This window comes from Erithacus rubecula (genome assembly GCF_903797595.1).
Source record: "Erithacus rubecula genome assembly, chromosome: 3".
Lineage (NCBI taxonomy): Eukaryota > Metazoa > Chordata > Aves > Passeriformes > Muscicapidae > Erithacus > Erithacus rubecula.
Window position 1 is genome coordinate 135299426 of NC_136689.1, and position 19279 is coordinate 135318704.

Genomic DNA, 19279 nt, shown 5'->3' on the forward strand with positions numbered 1-19279 from the left:
AGCTACTCTTGTCAACTTTGCACTGGATGCTAGATGCAGTTGGTGACTGGGGGACCAAGGTGAAAACCACTAGTAGGATTGACAGGAACATGAAAGACAGAAAGGTAAAGGAATTCCCAATAGTGTCTCAGAGTTCTCATCCTCCTAAAACACAGATAATTGTGGCCAAGAAAAACAGTCACATTGAGCATTGCACAAAATAGCAATTTCAAGGAACAAAACCTTTTGACAAACTCTGGAAATTCAAATAGTACACATCAAGTGTACTCAGGTATGAGCACCGGGAAACCAAATGAACTTCCAGCAGCCAGAGTGACTACTGGAAGAGTTGAGTACTTGACAACACCCTGAGTCTTAACAAAACCAAAGAGGCACAACATATCAAGTAGAGCTGATTCCTGTGTATAAAGGAATTTAAACCATGTTTTTTTTACAGACTCAGAGAATGGTTAAAGTTGGAATGGACGACTGGAGATCATTTAGTCCAACCTCCCTGATCAAACAGGATTCCCTGGAGTACATTTCTAAGGATGGTGAATATATCCAGAGAAGGAGACTATAGCCTCACTGGGCAGGTTATTCCTGTGCTCAATCACTTTCACAGTAAATAAGTTCTTCCTCACATTCAGGTGGAACTTCAGAAGGCCTGACTGCCAAGGAGCTGCACCACTATGCCCTCTGCTACCCCATGAGCCTGGGGAGAGCCACAAACCAGGCTGTGCTCACATGAAAGCACACCCTCCTCACCGCAGCTTCTCAAAACACTGCCAGTCTTCTAATTATCTGTCTGCTCATCACTGCCCCAAGGGGAATGGTATGCAAATCATAGTGCCTGGTGCCCTGGAGGGCTGTGCTGAGGATGCCTTTCTTGGCCAGAAAGATCCATAAAGCAGTGCCAGACCCTCAGGGACAATCATGGACAAATTAAAGTCTTCAAAATTGCAGTTTGCTGCAGCCCAACCCCTGTAGCACCAAATGCCTTAGGAACATATAGGCCCATCAGCATTTCTGAGCATCCTATATAATGCCTGCAGGGTTCACAGGACTGGGGGGAGAGCACCCAGATCCAGCCCAAACTCAATGAGTACCACGCAGCAAAGCACGTCGGCCAGCAAGGCATGTTGCACCTGACCTCACCTCACCCTCATGTACGTGTTCTGCCCAAAATACAGGGACAGTGGGTTCATCCCTGTCTGAAACTGAGTTCTGCCTACCCAGAGACAGAAGAGGTCAGGGAGGATGTGAGTCCCTGTCTCTGCTTCACTTATGTGGAACATTTGTATACTCACTGGGATAATGACTGAAATACTGGTGAGCAGGGTGGTGAGAAAAAGGAAGACATAATGCAGTAGAGAAATAAATTTTCTCACACCTCACATCAGGTACAACAGCCTCAGTGGTTCAGTGAGGACTGTGGATTTGGTGAAGCTGCCTATGATGCCTGTGGAGGGGTCTTAGCCCACGAGCACCCTCCACACAGTCACCATTTGTGGTGGCATACAAATGGAACAAGGTTTATATGGGAGGTTATGCCTTAGCAGGACAGCTAGGTCAGCTGGAAAGAGGAGGAGGAGTTTTCAGTGACCTGGAGAAAGCTTTGGGTACCTGGCTTCTTTGTCTCTCTCAGCAGTACCACAGCTAATACACATCCACTTCAACACAGGGAGTTCACCTCTCACTGTGAACCACACGCAACAGCAGCAGCATTAACACCAGTCCCATATCTATGCCTTCCTCATCTTCTTAATATATACCCAATTCAGTTTCTGGATAACATTACTATCATGAAGCAGCCCAAGTACTTCACTAAAATGCATTGAGAATTATATTTCTTAAGATAGTCATATATAAAAATTCTAGCAACTGCAGAAAAAAAACCTGCTCTGTGATGAAAAATCTTCAGAGAGAACATGAAGAAGTGAAACATGGAGCCACAGGGCCCATATATGTTTTTAGCACAGCCCATAAAAGGCTGTGTATTCAGGTCCTCACTTTTGTTTTCTACTCCCTGACATGGGTGTTGCAGGTGCCCATTATCAGCTTAACACTGGTCTTTTCAAAAAGCTGCAGATTTTCAGTGGTGTGAATCCACCACCTACCCCCCAGACAGCAGTCTGGAGGTTTCAAGGGCCTTGCATGGTACCTTGCATATGCCACACACCATCACTGTTAATTTATTTGAACTTTACAAGTGATACAACCTATTGCATGCCACAAAAAAACATAACCCCTTTAAAATAATTAATTAAAGCCAAATGAGAAAAAAAACAAACAACTAAAACAAAAACTAACAAACAAACAGCAGCAAAAACCAAAACCAAACAAACAAAAAGCACACTAGGATGGGAAAACTACTTAAGGATGTAAAAAGCAGGTTTTCTAGAACTTCAGATCTTATTTCTAGTTTCTTTTTGTAATTTCTATGTAGATCGTTTACCATGTTCAAACCTTTCTCAGTAGAATATTAGCTTTGAATCTCCTGTGTATATAAAACTTCTTGTGGGGACTTCTACAATAACCCTGTAACATATCTCTGACTTGATTGCATTTACTCTCAGCTCAAACTCTATTTTGGCACATTTTCAAGGTCAAGGCTTGGATATGATTAAAAAATTTCCAAGTGCTAGTCTCTCCCCTACAAGTAAAATGTGGATTTAATTAATACTGTTTACTTTGTTTTCTTTGCAAACAAAAGTTTCTGTTTGTTTGAAATATTTCTTTTCATGTTTTCAGCACTTGGATCAAAAAAGAAATATTTTAATTAATATCTTTCTCCTAGTTAATCTAAAAAAACCCCACTGATATTTTCAAAACAGCAAAATCCTATTTGATTTCAGTTTAAAGAGATATGTCACCAGGAATATTTTACTCAACTGCAGCTGAGGCTTTGGATGTGAGGTCAGGCTGGAAACAGAGGATTCCCACAAGTAGGCACATGCCTTCAGGTGGGCACATTGTCCTCCTGGTTCTACATAGGAAGAAGAGCCACCTAAGGATGAAGTATTTGCTGCTGTTATGTGTGTTTCCACCTATGAAAGCTTTTTTTTTTTTTTTTTTTTTTTTCATGATAAATGAATGCATTAGCATAGAACAGACCTTGGTGGTGTTGCATTTAAGACAGCCCTCTGGGGCTTGAACCTAGTGTACATGAGCATGGGCCTTACTCAAGCAGATCTATTTTATTTGCATAAGGACTGCAGGTTTACACTACTAAATGCAATCAGTCTAGCACAAAGAGAAGGAAATCCTGAAGAAATTAGGACTGCTGAAGAAGAGATGTCCTCTTAAAGAAAAAACCTACAATTACTAAACACTGCCTAAACTGCCTGATCTGATTTGAAGGCCACAGGAACACTTATGTGGCAGAGGGTACAACAGGAACTGTCCAGGCTTTTGTTCATAGACAAATGCATATAATGGGGACACAGCTAACATGTTGACAAACTTAATTCCATCTGAAGCCCTTTTTTGGGTGTTCTGATTTATCTCATAGTTGAAAGAGACATCTTTTTAAGCTATTCCTAGATGTTGAGAGGGGTGAGGTATTCCAATACCTTGGCAATAGCTGGGTTTTTTGCCCTTTTCCTTCAGAACAGAAATAAACTCAGAAAGTAGAATCCAGATACCTAATGTCTACCACCAGTACTGGCAGATTGGCAGGTCCCTGCTATTTCTTCCATCCTCTCACCCCAGCCATTTCTAGAGATACACTGCAAATCAAAACAGGTTAAAAACTTCCCTTCCTTTGACAGGGTCGACAGTTGGATGAGTTTTCTGCCCTGGTCCTCAGCCCTGGCAGCAAACTGAGCTGCAAACTGCTGCTGCTTCCAAGCTCCAAGCCGGGCACTGTAAGTGAGGAGCATCCGTGGGCAGGGGAGTGGGGAGGGGGCAGGGACAAGCTCTGCTCTCCCCCCACTCACTCTGCTCCCAGGGTAGGGGTGTCACCACAGCTTTCACTGAACACCCTGCACTTCTCAATAGGCATCTGCTGCTGCCTGCTGCAAAGGCACAGCACAAAAGGCTAGAACAATCACATCTTGCTTTTTGGGTCATTTCGGACAGATGGGCCACTTTCCAAGCATCACAAATTTTCCTAAGCTGAAACATGTCACCGCAAGTTCAGTTGAAGGTCACTTTCTTTTTTTCTGATTTCAGCTGAGTGCAAAGATGACAAATGTAAGTACAAAGGAAAAAACATCCTGTTGGAACAGTACTCCCTGTTTTCTATGAGTGAGAAAAGTATATGCAACATTTCAACAAGAAAACAATGTGATCCATTGCCGAATGACTATTTTTAAAACCCATGTCATAATGTATAACTGAATATATTTCAAGGTCTGCAGGAATTCAATATAAAAATAATGAAGAAAAATGCTAGTAATCAAAAATATGCAACTCTGCATGAGTTTGCATAAGGATTATCAGGGGGTTTTAGGCAAATACTTTTTTCACTTTCTCAGCATAAAACTTTGGAAAGGAATAAAGTGTTTTTTCTGATGGATCAAACAAGTAAACTGAGGGGAAACTCAGGTCACTTAAATATTAATAAATTTCTTCATTATTTTAAAGAAAATAATCTTACTGAGTTAAGTTTTGTTTAACTCATATTTTGTTTTTTTATTCAGCAAAACCAGACTTGGAGAAAGAAACAGTTCATTGGTTTAGTGATTGCTGACTGCTATAGACCAACAGCAGCTCTGCTTTGCTCAGCCTTCAGAGAAGGCTCCCCACCCTGGTAAATGCCCTTTTCACAGCAGGCAAGACTGAAACCAGCTTAAAATTATACTTGTTGAAGATTTCCATGGCAGAGACAGATGTTTCTGGGCATCCACAGAGAGCCTGCAAAAATATTTAATTTATTATCTTTTCACTGTCTGTGGCTAACCCTTCTCCACGACACTGAAACCAAACAACTTTGATGGTAACATCTGATCCAACCCATGTAAAAAAGACTTGAGTAAACTGATGCTCTGGTGAAGAGAGCAGGGATATCTCCTTTGCCAGCTGCAGGGACAGCCTCCAGCACCTGCTGTCCTTGCTCAGGTGTGCGAGCTCAACATTTTGGTCTTTTGGGAGAGGAGGAACACTATGATTAAATCATCCTTGAAACATAACAAAAGCAAACAAAACCAAACAAAATAACCAAAAAAATACCACACTCTGGGCAAAGGAGCCAGGATGGATGATGGAAAGAGGTAAGGAGCAGCAGTATGTTCAGGTGACAGCTAAGTAATTTGAGGAGGAGAACCCCTACCACTGTGCACACTGAGTTCCATTTGCACCAGGACAGAGCAGGAGCACCAACTTCCTCTGTGGTAGCTTAAGCTGTGAACACTGGTTTGAAAATGGGTGTGGGACTACAACCTCATGTTCATACCCCTGCTTGCTGAGGGCTAAGTCTGCTGAAGCATCTGCTTGATTCAGCAGATAATTCCAGCATGGTTTTGGAAGGTACTGAATTTAAAAAAAAAAAAACAACACTAGAAAACTTCTGTAACTTCCTACTCTGATGCATTATGAATAAAATAAATAAGCCAAACTCCATTGTATAAGGACAGGTGGAAGTACAGTCCAACTGCAGGACAGAGGGCACAGGAAACTTTTGGAGAAGTGGCAGATTCAACACACAGACCAGGCTCAATGCTGCCAGCAGCAGCTGCCAGGGCAGCACTGTAGATGAAGGGTACCCAACATCCCATGAGTGTCACAGCCATCTCCTGCATCTGTGGGGAATTCTGGGCTGGCTGGGCAGAGCAATGGGAGGATGGAAAAAGACATCTTAGTGTTGAGGGTGAAAAGAGAAAATATATCAGGAGAACAGTGCTTTAGAGACTCCAAAAGGGAATCTCCTTCTTGTTCCTGCTGTTGTGGGGTTTGGAAGGAGGAAAACATCCTTGTGATCTTTGCCCTATTGATCATGCTCTTTCTCTTGTACTCTACTGCACAAGTCCATTATATGTAAGGGAATGTGAAAAATGTAGAGCATCTTTAGGTGCATTGAATGTATGCAATCAAGCACAAATGACTTGAGTCAGTGCTTTTGGACTTGGCAGCCAGCTGAGACTGGGACCCTTCAGGTTGTTCCCTGTAAGCAAGGACTTAGATTCTCTGGTAAAATCCTGTCATTTACAGGGAATATACAAAGAAATACTGTTCCCCTGAGCAGGGAAAGGTATCCTATTATCCTGGATATCCAAAAGGCACTTAAGGGTTTCTTACATTTCTCCCAGATGAAGGGTCATCAGCTTCAAGGGAATTTCACCCCATCTTACAGCACTCCCTCAAACTGGAGGGGTGACCTTTTCTGGGATTTGCCTATTGTCTTCACTGTCACTTTAGCTGCTCAGTTTCAGCATGGAAAGAAATAAAAACAGGCATTTACAGGTGATGTTGTTTCATCAAGACATTTTCTCTTACCCTCATAATGACCACATTTTCATCCACTGGATGTTTATGATTTCCCAGCCAAAATTCATTTTGGGTGTGCAAAGAGGCTTTGAAGAATGCCTGAAATGACTGAGGAAGCCTTCTAGTGTCACCATTTCTTCTAGACCATCTTTTCTAGTGTCACCTGGTGTAGGTACCAGGCTGCAGCCATAAACTCATACTCCTCTTTCTCCCCCAAGCCATATTTTCTCCTTATACAGCTTGTGAAGTCTTTCCTTCACTGGTCCTGATACAGATGAGTGCCAGTTCCCACCATCCCACTCACACCTGAGGCCAATGCTGACATACCAAACCAGGAGCTGGTGCAGCTGGAGGGACACGGATTTGTTACAGTCCTTGCAGTTGCAATCAGAGTTTCTCTGTCCCCTTTGGTAGCTCCAACACTGAATTTGTTGCAGGGCTGCTCCCCCTTTGCTGCTACCACAACACAGGCTCCTCACCACCATCCTGCCCCAGCTCCAGTAACCTTTGTTCCATTTCCCCATTCTCCTGTCAGTGGCCAGAAAAGGTTTTCAAGCTGTCACATTCATCAACAGCACCAGGGACATACAGCTAACACTACTTATTTTTCATCAAATATACAGCAATAGGTTCAGATCCACAAATGTCCTGTGGGTAGTAACTCCTACCTTGGAATTCACTTCAGCATCTTTGCCCTTTTCACTGCTATTTGTCTTGAGTGCTGGTGCATCCTTCTCCACCAAAATCTCCTGCCTCAAGGATTAGCACTTAAATTAGGCAGTCCAGGGCAATTCTGCAGAGCCCAGTTGCTGTAGTCAAGTAATTGAAAATTCAGGGTGTGGGATGAGGTGTCCCTGGGTTGTATTCTCCCCTCTGCTTTGTTATGCTGTTTGCAAAACAGCTGAGGGAAGTGTTCCAATCCTGTCCCAGCTTTGCACTGGGCTCTCTGTAAAACTTGAAGTCCTGCCTTTGCTGCCTCTGAGAGCTTTTGCTATTGCAGAAACAGAGCAGTACAATCATCCTTTCTTCAGGTTAACACGTTTTCCCCTTGCAAATTATCCACTTTTGGCAAAAGAATGACAGGGGATGGTTTGTGTGTAAACACAAGGGTAGGGATGAGTCTGGGAACTAGTGGGCTAGTGCTGGCACGTGTGGCCTGGCAGCTCATCCTGCCATGTCCCAGCAGCCACCTCCACTGCCACACGTGCCAATACAGAGCCAGAACTTTGACATTTAGCATGGATCAAGAAGCCTGCCTGAACAAAGCATTATTACCCAGGACAATCCATATATCCCAAGTTCTTTGAGCACATGAGAGGCAGGATCTCAGCTGAACATGCCATTAACAGCAAGCAGCAGGGAACAGAAATCTGTGAAGGGAATAAAATGTGACAATTCAGTGAGGGGGACATGCTGAAGGAGGGAGGGCTTCAGGAGAGGAATGGCAGGAACAACTCTGGCCATGTCCCAGTAGTGGTATTTCTGCAGGTTTCTACATCAGATGACATGGGAGATAAAAATTAGGTTGTGGACAAGGATGAATTTCCAAGAACGTCTTCGAAATAAAAAAGGAAGATAAAACTTCTGAAGAGCTCAGTGACAGAAAAGCCAGAGAGCTCTTCAAAACTAGAAGGCTTTTAGGTTTAAATTTGTAACTAGCCAGAAAAATACCTGGAAACAGAAGATCAGAGGGTGGGAATTCAGAAGCATGAGCAGTAGTGCATAATTTGGAGAGGCTGGGGCTGCCATGGACAGGCACGGCCCGTCCCTCACGAGGCCAAAATGGCGGCGCCCTGGTAGAACACACCAGAAAGGGAGAAAAGGCTCTGTGCAGGCAGTGCTGAGTGAGGGCAAAGCAAGAGAACGGCTCTGTGGGCACCAAGGTCACTGAGGAGGGAGGGGAGGAGGTGCTGCAGGCACCAGAGCAGGGATTCCCCTGCAACCACCAGAAAATACCTCAGTGAGGCAGGTTTGTCCTGAATGAGCCTGGCCCGTGGAAAGGCCCCAGAGCCGGGCAGGGGCGGGGAGCAGGAGGGAGCAGCACAGAGGGGCTGAGCATCCCCCCAGTGCTGCCTGGGGTGCTGGGGACAGGGAGGAACCAGGAATGGAGAACTGGGAAAAGGGCAAAGAAAGGTGCTGCTTTAATTTTTTAATTTGCTTCTCATTATCTAAGTCTATTTTAAATGTCAACAAATTGAATTCATTCTTACTAGGTTGAGTCTGTTTTGCCCATAACCTGATTTCCTTGTCTTGATCTCAATCCACGAGCTTTTCCATCTTATTTTCTCACCCTGCCCTGTTGAGGAGAGGGAATGAGGGAGTGGGTGTCTGGCAGCCAGACAAGGCCAACCCCAACACAGCTTCCTAGTAAAAATCTCTACAAGAAATGATGAAGTTAGATAAACAAAGGAGCAAGCTTTTGGACAAGACTTCTGAGTTACTTCACAAGAAAAACAGTATGGAAGGAGGGTATGAAGCCCCACAAAGAAATGAAAAGAAAACAGCTGGCTGGAACTGTGTTAGAAGAGCAGGTATCTGAGAACACAATCTATTATATTATTATATAATTATAATAATAGATTATATCCAGCCATGGATATAATCTATCTGCAATAGGAGAAAAGTTCCATCTGGCTTAGGGCAAGAGGACAGGAGATGAGCATACCTGCTATTATCTTGTATTTTTAATCTCTTTTTATCCAATTTTTCACATACAGCACTATCAACTAGAACTTCTAAGCTATTAGGCACTTCAGTGTTTTGAAACATGAAGCCTTCTAGGACAAAAGACCATTTACCATTAATCTGTCTCATGGAATTTAGACAACTGCACACAATAGGAAAATAGTACTCTAATAGTGATAGAGCCAATATTTCTACATTTATGTATTTTTTGTGTACCAAAGTGACAGTGACCCTGTTCTCTTTTATTCTAATTGTGTGGAGCACACACAGTTTCACGGGTTTTGAGACAAAGAAAGCCTGTGAGATCATTTGGTCCGGCTGCCTACAAACACAGTTGTCATCTCACCCGGTGATGAGCGCAGGGGAGGGAGGGTGCACCCCAGCTGGGCTGGTGTGGGTGGCATGGGGACATGGGTGAGGCTCAAAACCCCTCATCCAACCACGTGTGGCGTAGGTCAAGGATGCTGTCAGATTTGTAAGCACCTGAAAACCAGTTTGTGATACTGATTTGTCAGCAACATCAGGTTTTGATGTGTTTCCATAAATTAATCCATTAATGGTCCATTAATCTGGGGAAGTGCCATAAATGAGCACTTCCAATAGCACACGGGAATTCCTGCTGGGACAGTCTCGTGCACCACCCTTCATTCAGCTCTCACAAATATTCACTATCTCCACTTCCAGTTCAGCTATCTCAGAGGATTCATCTGGCATCCTTTGGTAAAGGCTGCAGTGCTTTCAAGAATGCTCCAGCTTTCAGGAACCATGCTAACATATTTTAGCTGTCTGGCATTCAAACTCAGCTGATATCCTCGATAAATAATTGGAAAACTCCTTGCTGCAGTGACTTTAAACTCATAGTTTTACCTTCATATTAAAACCTCTGAAATAAGCTAAAATTTTGTAGAATAAATATTACTACACAAATGCAGCACGATTTCATTTTTTTAATATCTTACACAGACCAGCCTCCTAGGAGGCTTCCTTCCTAGGAGGGAACATTTCTCCAGCCTTGCACTTCATGAGAAGCTCTTAATCTAAAAATGTCTCTATCTGTCCCTGAACAGGTACAGCAGGTTCTTTATGGGCAGCCAATCTTAGGGTCACAGTCCCCTTTGCTTTCTTTTAGGTACAGGCAACCTCCCAGTATCTGTGCCTACCCACCAGGCACAGCCAGTGTTCTCTGCCAGCCCCCAGCCCACCTCCCCAACACCCCAACACATGTCCAATGGGGAGGGCTGGAGCACTCTTGTAAACTTTAGGCAGAAACTTGACACTCCTGAAATCCCATTTCCCTTCTTTGTTTTTCATCGGACAAGTCATTGTCCCAAGCCCAGTTGCAGAGCTCAGTTTCCATCACAGACGTGGTGGCACATGCTGACAGGAAGTTTACAAAGATCAGCAGAAATTAGAAGTAAATCACAGTCAAAATCTAAGCAAATCAGAAGCAAAAGAAACTTGAAAGAAGGACCGAAGACTAATACTTCAAAATCGGAATAATTGAAATCATTATGAGTTCATTATGAGTAAGGGAATTACAAGGCATGCAGCATTTCATTGCTCCTTGCCTTTCTAATCAGCACTTTATAGTTGTGGCATAGGGAGTTATGGAAAAAATACAGGTACTTGAAGTGTTACTACCCTGACTAAAGAAATCCCTGTATTTTCCCTGGAGAAAAAGGCTTAGGGAGAGGTACCTGGAACAGGAACCTTATTGAGATAAGTTACCTTTAAGCCCAGGGCTTTATCAGTGAAGCTCCAGACTCTAGAAATTTTCATATAAATCAAAAGCCAAGTGATGTAGGAATTATAAACTCATATTTATATTAGTACTGTAGGAGGTAAATATAAACAAAACACAAGATACTCTGCTCATGTCTATGCTGGATGCCAATTTTGATATTGCTATAAGGTAAGAATATGTATGAAAAGCAGTTTATATTAAAAATGTTAAAAGAGGAGATCTCTTCAGGAGGCAAAACAAGCTATACAAGAACTATTATGGTTTCTAGAATACATTTTCTTCTCTCTGCATTAAATAATATTTTCTCTTTCATTATGAATCAGGGGGCTTTCAACATCACCCCCTAATGCATTTCGGAAGGACTTCCTACTTGCCAAATCACAATCCGAGTTGCATTTTGCAAAACCACATTCATGCTGACTTTGCTTGTAATGATATTTATTTAAGGCTATTTTGGCAAGCCAAGAAAACACGCAGGGCAGAAGGGGAGTGCAGATGCTCCTACCGTACCAGCGAGTCTTTTTTCTCCATGTTTGAAGCTCGGTGTGGAAACTGAGCTTGGCCCTGGCAGGAGCAGTTCGGGCAGATGTGCCGGGCCGGGAGAGTCCCGGGAGATCGGGGCTGTCCAGGGAGATCAGGGCTGTCCCGGGAGATCGGGGCTGTCCAGGGAGATCGGGGCTGTCCCGGGAGATCGGGGCTGTGCCAGGAGATCAGGGCTGTGCCAGGAGATCGGGGCTGTGCCAGGAGATCGGGGCTGTCCCAAGAGATCGGGGCTGTCCCGGGAGATCGGGGCTGTGCCAGGAGATGGGGGCTGTCCCGGGAGATCGGGGCTGTCCCGAGAGATCGGGGCTGTGCCAGGATATCAGGGCTGTCCCGGGAGATCGGGGCTGTCCCGGGCTGGCTCGGGGCTGTCCAGGGAGATCAGGGCTGTCCCGGGAGATCGGGGCTGTCCCGGGCTGGCTCGGGGCTGTCCAGGGAGATCAGGGCTGTGCCAGGAGATCGGGGCTGTCCCAAGAGACCGGGGTTGTCTCGGGAGATAGGGGTTGTCTCGGGAGATAGGGGCTATGCCAGGAGATCGGGGCTGTCCCTAGAGATCGGGGTTGTCTCGGGAGATCGGGGCTGTGCCAGGAGATCGGGGCTGTGCCAGGAGGTCGGGGCTGTCCAGGGAGATCGGGGGTGTCCAAGGAGAGCGGGGCTGTCCCAAGAGATCGGGGCTGTCCAGGGAGATCGGGGGTGTCCAGGGAGAGCGGGGCTGTCTCGGGAGGTCGAGGCTGTCCCGGGAGATCGGGGCTGTCCAAGGAGAGCGGGGCTGTCCCAAGAGATCGGGGCTGTCCCGGGAGATCGGGGGTGTCCAGGGAGAGCGGGGCTGTCCCGGGAGGTCGGGGCTGCCCCGGGCCCGGCCCCGTGCAGCGCGGCTGGAGTCAGGGTGCCAGCTGCGCCGGCAGGACAATGGCTCCATTGGGAGATGGCTGGGGGACAAAGGCGCTGCTTTCAGGAATGATTTTATATGCATACATGTGACCTTTGCCTGAAATGGCTCTTTGGAAAGTGTCCCTGTCCTGAAGCTCTGCTTTCAAATGCAGAACTCTCGGGCACTTGCTTAATCTGTCCTTCCCCCCAACTTTTTACTTTGTGCCGCAGATGCCTCAGGAGAGGTCATGTGCAGATAACATATGAGCTGGTGCTCAACTTTTCCTCATCATTTAGTATAGCTATTCAGTAATGGATAAGATTACTTTCTTCACTTTGCAAAGTCCTTCACCAGGATCTGCTATCTGGAGTGCTTTTTCTGCTTTTAGGAGTTTAACTACAACACCAGAGCACCCCAATTTCCAACCCCGTGCCTTGAGCCAGCCTTCACTGGCTGGTGCTTCCAGACACGTCCAAGCTCAGGTCACTTTTGCTAGAGTGCGTATAATTTCAAATTTATGCATCCAGATTACAACAGCAGGGCCCTTGGTTTTTAATGTATTGGAGTGACTTGTATATTATAAATAAATGTATTATGAACTAGTTCATTTTCATTGTGATTTTTAAGTATTTTGAAGGCTTCTTGCTTGAATGGGTATAAAATAGTGGGTGGCAATACACAGCATGCATGAAATCCAAATATCATGCTAGCTGGGCTGGAGGTGAAGGGGTGAAGACATAGTTTATCACTTTTGCCTTGAGATATGGCAGTGTGAATGCTGAATGCTGCAGGTGAAGTGATGGCTCTCAGTGATTATATATTGGGTTACAGGGAAAGTAAGTAGCCGTGTGACTCTCAGGTTTGCCAAATTTTCCTTTATAAGACTTTGAATTTTGCTGTTTATTGCTCTGCAAAATTATATTTGCACTGATATTTTTGTGCTGAGAAGAGTTGGGAGTTTTTAATCTATTTTTAGTTTGCAGCAAAATACACTGAACATTTTTGAGATTAAAACAATTAATGTGTTATTTTCTATACAAATGTTAACCAAAATTATCTGTACTTTCCATAAACAGGTCTCAGGCTTACACACCCTGGAGCAACAGACCAGATTTTGGGCAACAGGTAAGAATGGCCTTTGTCAAATGAACACATTCATTGCTACCAAATTCCATACAAATTTTGTCAAGTTATAAATCTTCAAGAGATCTCTGTGTATGCTGAGCACTGTGGCAACTTGCCCACACTTAATGGCTGAGCTCTCTGGAGATCATCTTCTCTGGGTGTCTTTGAGGCCCTTACTGACCATGGGCCACACTGCAGGCTTATGTCAAAGGAAAGGAGTTTTAAAAAGCACTCACAGTCTCAGCCACATCCAGGAGTGTGGTCATGGCTGTCTGTCATACACCACTCCCTCAGCACAGCTGCACACACAGCCTGAGTCTCTTTTCATAAAAAAATGTCGTGTTGAGCATGCTGGGAAAGCAAATTTCTTGTGCTGAAATAAATCCCAGCTCACCCCTCAAAAAGCCCCAAACCCCACTGTGAAATCTGCCCAATCATCCTCCCTGTTCCCTACAGACTCTTCCTTCAACATCAGTCTTTCAAGAGAGGTAGCATTGAAAAGGGAGATAAAATCAAAGCTTTGAGGAGCTATTGCATAGGTAGCAGGTCCTGTGTCATAAATGAAACAGGGCTGGCTGTTGGAAAGACAGCACAGAACACCTGATAATGCAGAGAACATAGAAACAGACAGATTTCAAGTCTTTGAGGAATATTAAAATTTCAAAGAATTTTAGATACAAATCCAGTTAGAGTACTACAAGTAATGATTGCAAGCAAATTAAAATATACATATATTCTGCAATATCTAAACACAAAATATCTGAGCCAAGGGAGCAAAAAAAATTACCAGGGAAGAAGAAACAAACTAGCACACGCACAGATCTCCAACTCATAGTGGCTGTTCCCAACACTGTGCTCCCTAGTATTTGTTTGAATTCCATGTAAAAAGCAATGTATCTCACTTGCCTCAGAAGTTAATGTGCAACCTGCCATGCCATCAACAACCTTTTAGTCCTATCTCACTTAAATATAATTGTCCTTGTTTTTTCTTTGATTTTAGCGTATTACTTTTAATTATTTGTTACAGCATGAAAAAGAATCTATACTACAACAGAGGGGCTTAAACTTATTGTTACAAATGGTCTGCTGAATAAAGACATGTCTATGTTATAAACTAAATGATTTTTCCACATTTACAGAGTTAATATATACTGTATTTGGAGACAAGCACAAGCTTCCCTACTTAGCTTCCCTTCCTTCAGCATGGTTTGCAAGAACTGGCAAGATTTATCATTTCCCAATATATTCATTGCAGTCTAAAAATATTTTGGTCAATCTTGACATCAGTTTAATACCACAGCATTCTCAGTCATACAGCTACTCACTTTTGAGTCATACTCAATTAAATAAATCTTAGGCAACTCTCACTCTGTATAAACACATTCAGGCTATTTAGCAAAATAGATGCTGCTGTCCCTAGGTGCCATGGAGAGCAGTGGCTATGGCTTTAGCTAATGCTCCCTCAGAATTAACTACCACAGTTCAAGCAGTGGCAGTGACCTGGGGCAGAGGCGTACACAGTGATAGAAGTGGAACTGGTGTCTGTCCTGAAGGGCTTTGGGAATGGATTTCTACCCAAAGCCACACAATTTAAAATGTGTATGTATAAAGAGTTATTTAAGATCCCTAAAAGGCAATCTGTGCAGTGCACCACCACTCTTTTACAGGCTGTGGCATCCCTGTATTTCCACAGACTCACAGAGCGGTTTAGGTGAGAAGAGACTTTAAAACTCGAAATTCCTTCCTAATACCCAATCTGCACCTGCCCTTTTTCAGTCTGAAGCCACTTCTCCTTGCCCTATCATTACATGCCCTTGTTAAAACATTGAACAGCCTCTCCCTGCAGCATACCCTCAGTGAGCTGTGATCACAGATGTTGGATCTGCTTTCTGGACTTGGCTTTAGCCAGCAGCAAGGCACAAGTTGCTCAGATCAGGGCAGGGCTGCACTTGCACAGGTATAGCATATAAGAAATTTCAGACACCAAGGTCCTATTCAGAACACGTAGGAGACAAGGTTGTACAAGCTCAGCTTTAAAGCATCTGTTCTCCTCATCAGAACCAGAAATCTGAACATCTCTTGATCTCGTGTAATCAGAGGGAGTACCTATACAATTAAATCAGGCCACACATTGAGCAACTATATATGGACTTCTGGAGCTAAGATAAAACTCTATTTTTATAAGCTGTGTTTACAGATATCCCAGACTTCTAGAAATAAAGACCTTTTAAATATAACTCCTTTTAATCCCTGCACTTACTGCACTAATTTTAAAAAGTATTGATGCAAATAAATTCATCAGAAAATTATACTGGCAGCTTGATATGCCATGGAATTACAGCACTAAAATCAACCATAAAAAACAGTGCTTCACAAAAATGCACTGCAGATAGTCATGAGTAAAGGAAAATTGTGACTTACGAGAAATGTACAACCCCTTCTCCTGTTAATCTGTTCCATGTTTGATCACTGAGCTTGCATTTCAGTTGAAAAATATCCTGGGGGACTACTTAGTGTACAGCCTAATCCAGCCATCACCCCCTGCAAAGTACAACCTCATGTGGTTTTGTTTCATTAGGAGTCCTCTGCAGCTCCAATGACCCAGCTCAGTTTCACCTCCAGCAAACAGGTCTGAGCATGAAGAAATAGCTTCTGTGGCCAGAACTGTGCAGAAATATGTAATTCTGTACCAGCATAATTGTGCGAGCTGAGCTAATGGAAAAAACATACTTTGTCCAGTTACCTTCTAGGCATGGCTGGGGTTACTGCATCTGCAATCTGAATGGATTATGTGGTCTTGTATCTCTGACTTTGCCTTGGCATATATTCTTATTCTTAACCCTTCATTGACAGTATTACAGCTACACAACAGATTTGTTCAAACTCCAAAAGCTTACATCTTCTGTTAAACAATGTTTTTCCTGCCGTGAAATGTTTTTTTATTTCTGCCACTTTGCCCACCAGAGGGATGATACAGTATCCTTTATCTTCAGTTAAAGCAAAAAAATATTCTCCCCCTGAAAAGTCATCAGACCCAGAGTTTCTAAAAATCATCTGCCAAAATACTAATCCTCTTTTCCTGGGCTCTGTTTACCACAATATACCAGGCTGTGAGCAGTTATAAAATATCACATCTTTACAAAACTGCACCAGCAGGATCCACCTCTGTGAGGATGTCTTGTTTGGGATGAAAAAGAAATGGCCATAAACTGTAACCAGGGGTACATGTGTGTGGAGAGATGAAGTCTGGATATGTGAAGAATAATAAAGATCATAAAGTAAAGCTTAGTTCTCCCTGATCAGCATGAAAAGACTCTGCATGGGCTGCAATTTTCCTCTGAGAGTGCTAGAACTAGCTGAGATAGCTCACAGCTTTATCTTTTTATATATATATATATATATTTTTTTTTTTTGGCCACCTTACAGGGCACTCCAAGCCCTGGATAAGACCAGCCAAGAGGCACAGGAAAGAACAGAGCATTACCAGCATCAGCAAAGACCCACAGCAGAGAGCCACAGCATCAGCCAAGATCCTGCTCCATGGGTTGAGGGCTGACACCATGGCTCCTTATCTACCTGCCTTATCACTGAGACATTGCTCTCTACACCTTCAATCCTTTTCTACTGCTTTTCTTGTTCCAAGGCAAATCTCTTATGCCCTCTCCCAAACAACACCTCTTTAACACAATTACAGCTCCACCTAATTTTGAATTTCCTAGTCTTGTACAATATGTACAAGTGAAGTCAAATTCTACATCCTGAAAAAGATGCACAAATTTCTTAAATTAAAAAGTAACTCACAAATTGTGACTAGGGACCAAGTTAATAAAATTCCTAAAGAAGGGAACACAATAAATGTCAAGGCTGCTTTTGCCTGCTACAGAAAACCCAGTGTTGAAACCTGACTGTAGAGGCCTGACAAGAGATGCTGCACTAGGAATGAGGGTTGTGAAGGTTAAATTGAAAAAAAAAAAATGATGATTGCACACTCCCAGATGCTAACACTAATCCATAGGTGACAGTAGCCAACAAAAATAGCCACAAATACAGCCCACATACCCTAGAGAACAGAGAAGTAAAGCAAATCCAGACCAGGCTGACAGAGGAAGGACTGGTGACTTCCAAGGGTCCCACTACAGGACAGGGTTGGAAGTACACAGGGATTTGCAGGTGATACACCAAGACCAGCCTCTGGAGAACAGTCAGGAATTCTGACCAACTACTGTGCCAGCAAGAAGCTGTTGGTCCAAGCTGTGACAAGACCTGGGTTGTTGATGTGGCATTTGTAATTCAACATCAGTGGGTTGGCCACCATTAATATAGTGCTTGGATTTTCATCTTCCTGAAAAGAAAGTTGAATCTGCAGAGAACATAAACGTCTCAATATTTCCAGGGCAGGGGAAATTGGATAAATGTTTTAGAAGTAAAAAATAATAATAATAAAAATGTCTTATTTCTTACCACCTCCAGTTGGGGTGTAAAAGCTGTTTCAAGTGATTGAACAAATCATTCTTGTGTGAAGATACATTGTGAGAGGAAGTTTCAAGCCCAACTCCAACATGGATTATGGCCCTTACAAGTGCTAGATTGAGCAGGTATCAATCACAGTGACAGGTGCTGCTGCACTGAAATGTACACAATTCTGGGGAAAAAAACCCAAGAGTGAACTGACTTGTTTAGCTTTGGATGCTGCAGAGAGGAATGACTGTGCAGCAAAGGTTTTTGGGCTGCATAAATCAATTTTACATACAACTACTTGAGAATTCTAAAAGGACTTGTTTGTTCACAAAGCTTAGTTTATATTTCTGCTTACAATTTATACTTCTGTTTTTGATTTCTCACAACGTTTGTGTCCTTTTTCCAGACCCCCCTGCAAGTCTTTATTCACTAAAGCTTTCAAAGTTTTGTTTTTGTTCCAATGTTTTTGCCTTCTATGTTTTTTTTTTTTTTTTATGATGTACCACACTGAGTGCTATAACAGCCTGTAAGGGATAGTTTCTAAGAAGAATAAATTATGGGCATTCATACAACAAAGCACAGAGCTTTTGAACATTTGGTTTAAACGTGGAGAGATTCTCTTTCATATGAGAATCATGTTGAGGATTTATTTCTAGGGAACTTTTTTCTGCTATTAAGATCTAACAAAGCAGTATTCTACTGAAGGCTTGTTATTTTCCTTGCACACTCAGTCATGGTTATTGCAGAGCTCTTCTGCTGTTTCTCATTTCACTGCAAGGTACCTATGTGCATATGAAAGGTACACTGTGCAGGGTTTGTTTTCAAGTTTTCCATTAAGTGGGGAGAAGGAGAGTATGGGGGTTTTGAGTTTCTTTTGTGGAGAGAGATTAAGGGAAGGATACGGAAACCAGGGGCAAAGTAATTCTTTAAATAAATCCAGATCTCCCCTCTGCAAACACATGCCAAACAAATATACAAATTATGGTAAATTAGTTGTCTGTGTGCACTACTGGGATCATGCTAAAAACTAAGAACACTGTAAGCGTGAGTTAGAACATTTATTTGGACCTCCTTGAAAAGTCTTCCTTTCAGTAGGTTCAATCCTGCAACATAAGTAATTTAGCTCTCATGAGTAGTCCCATTGACTAAAAGCTGGGCCTGGATTTACAGGGTCACCTAAACCAACAGAGGAGTTTTGAATGCAACATTTTCCCATAAGTCACTTCCCATTATACGCTTTTGCCACCTGGACTCCATCTCCTTAAATCTGCTTTATTGGTCCCATATGCTTTTATTCCATGAAGTGCTCGAGCTTTGATGGAATGGAAGGGACACAAGCAAGCACCAAGCAGCTTTTCTGAGCTGGAGCTGCAGCCGTGCTCCCAATTAATGCCTCCATTCATAGAGCTGTGTCCCCACACTGCACACAGGGAACAGCCTCTCACTTG

At 43.3% G+C, this 19279-nt stretch overlaps 1 protein-coding gene across 2 annotated transcripts in view; it reads right to left on the minus strand.

Moving 5' to 3' along the window:
- ENPP2 (ectonucleotide pyrophosphatase/phosphodiesterase 2) overlaps positions 1-11456 on the minus strand; it is a 71607-nt gene extending 60151 nt beyond the window's left edge. The window contains exon 1 of one of the 2 annotated variants that reach the window (XM_079301804.1): positions 11348-11456. In XM_079301804.1, coding sequence (XP_079157930.1) covers positions 11348-11368 — 21 coding nt within the window. In that variant the 5' untranslated portion in view covers positions 11369-11456. The remainder of the gene's footprint in view (positions 1-11347) is intronic. The other variant, XM_079301801.1, reaches the window with a different exon arrangement.
- Positions 11457-19279: the final 7823 nt, after the last annotated feature.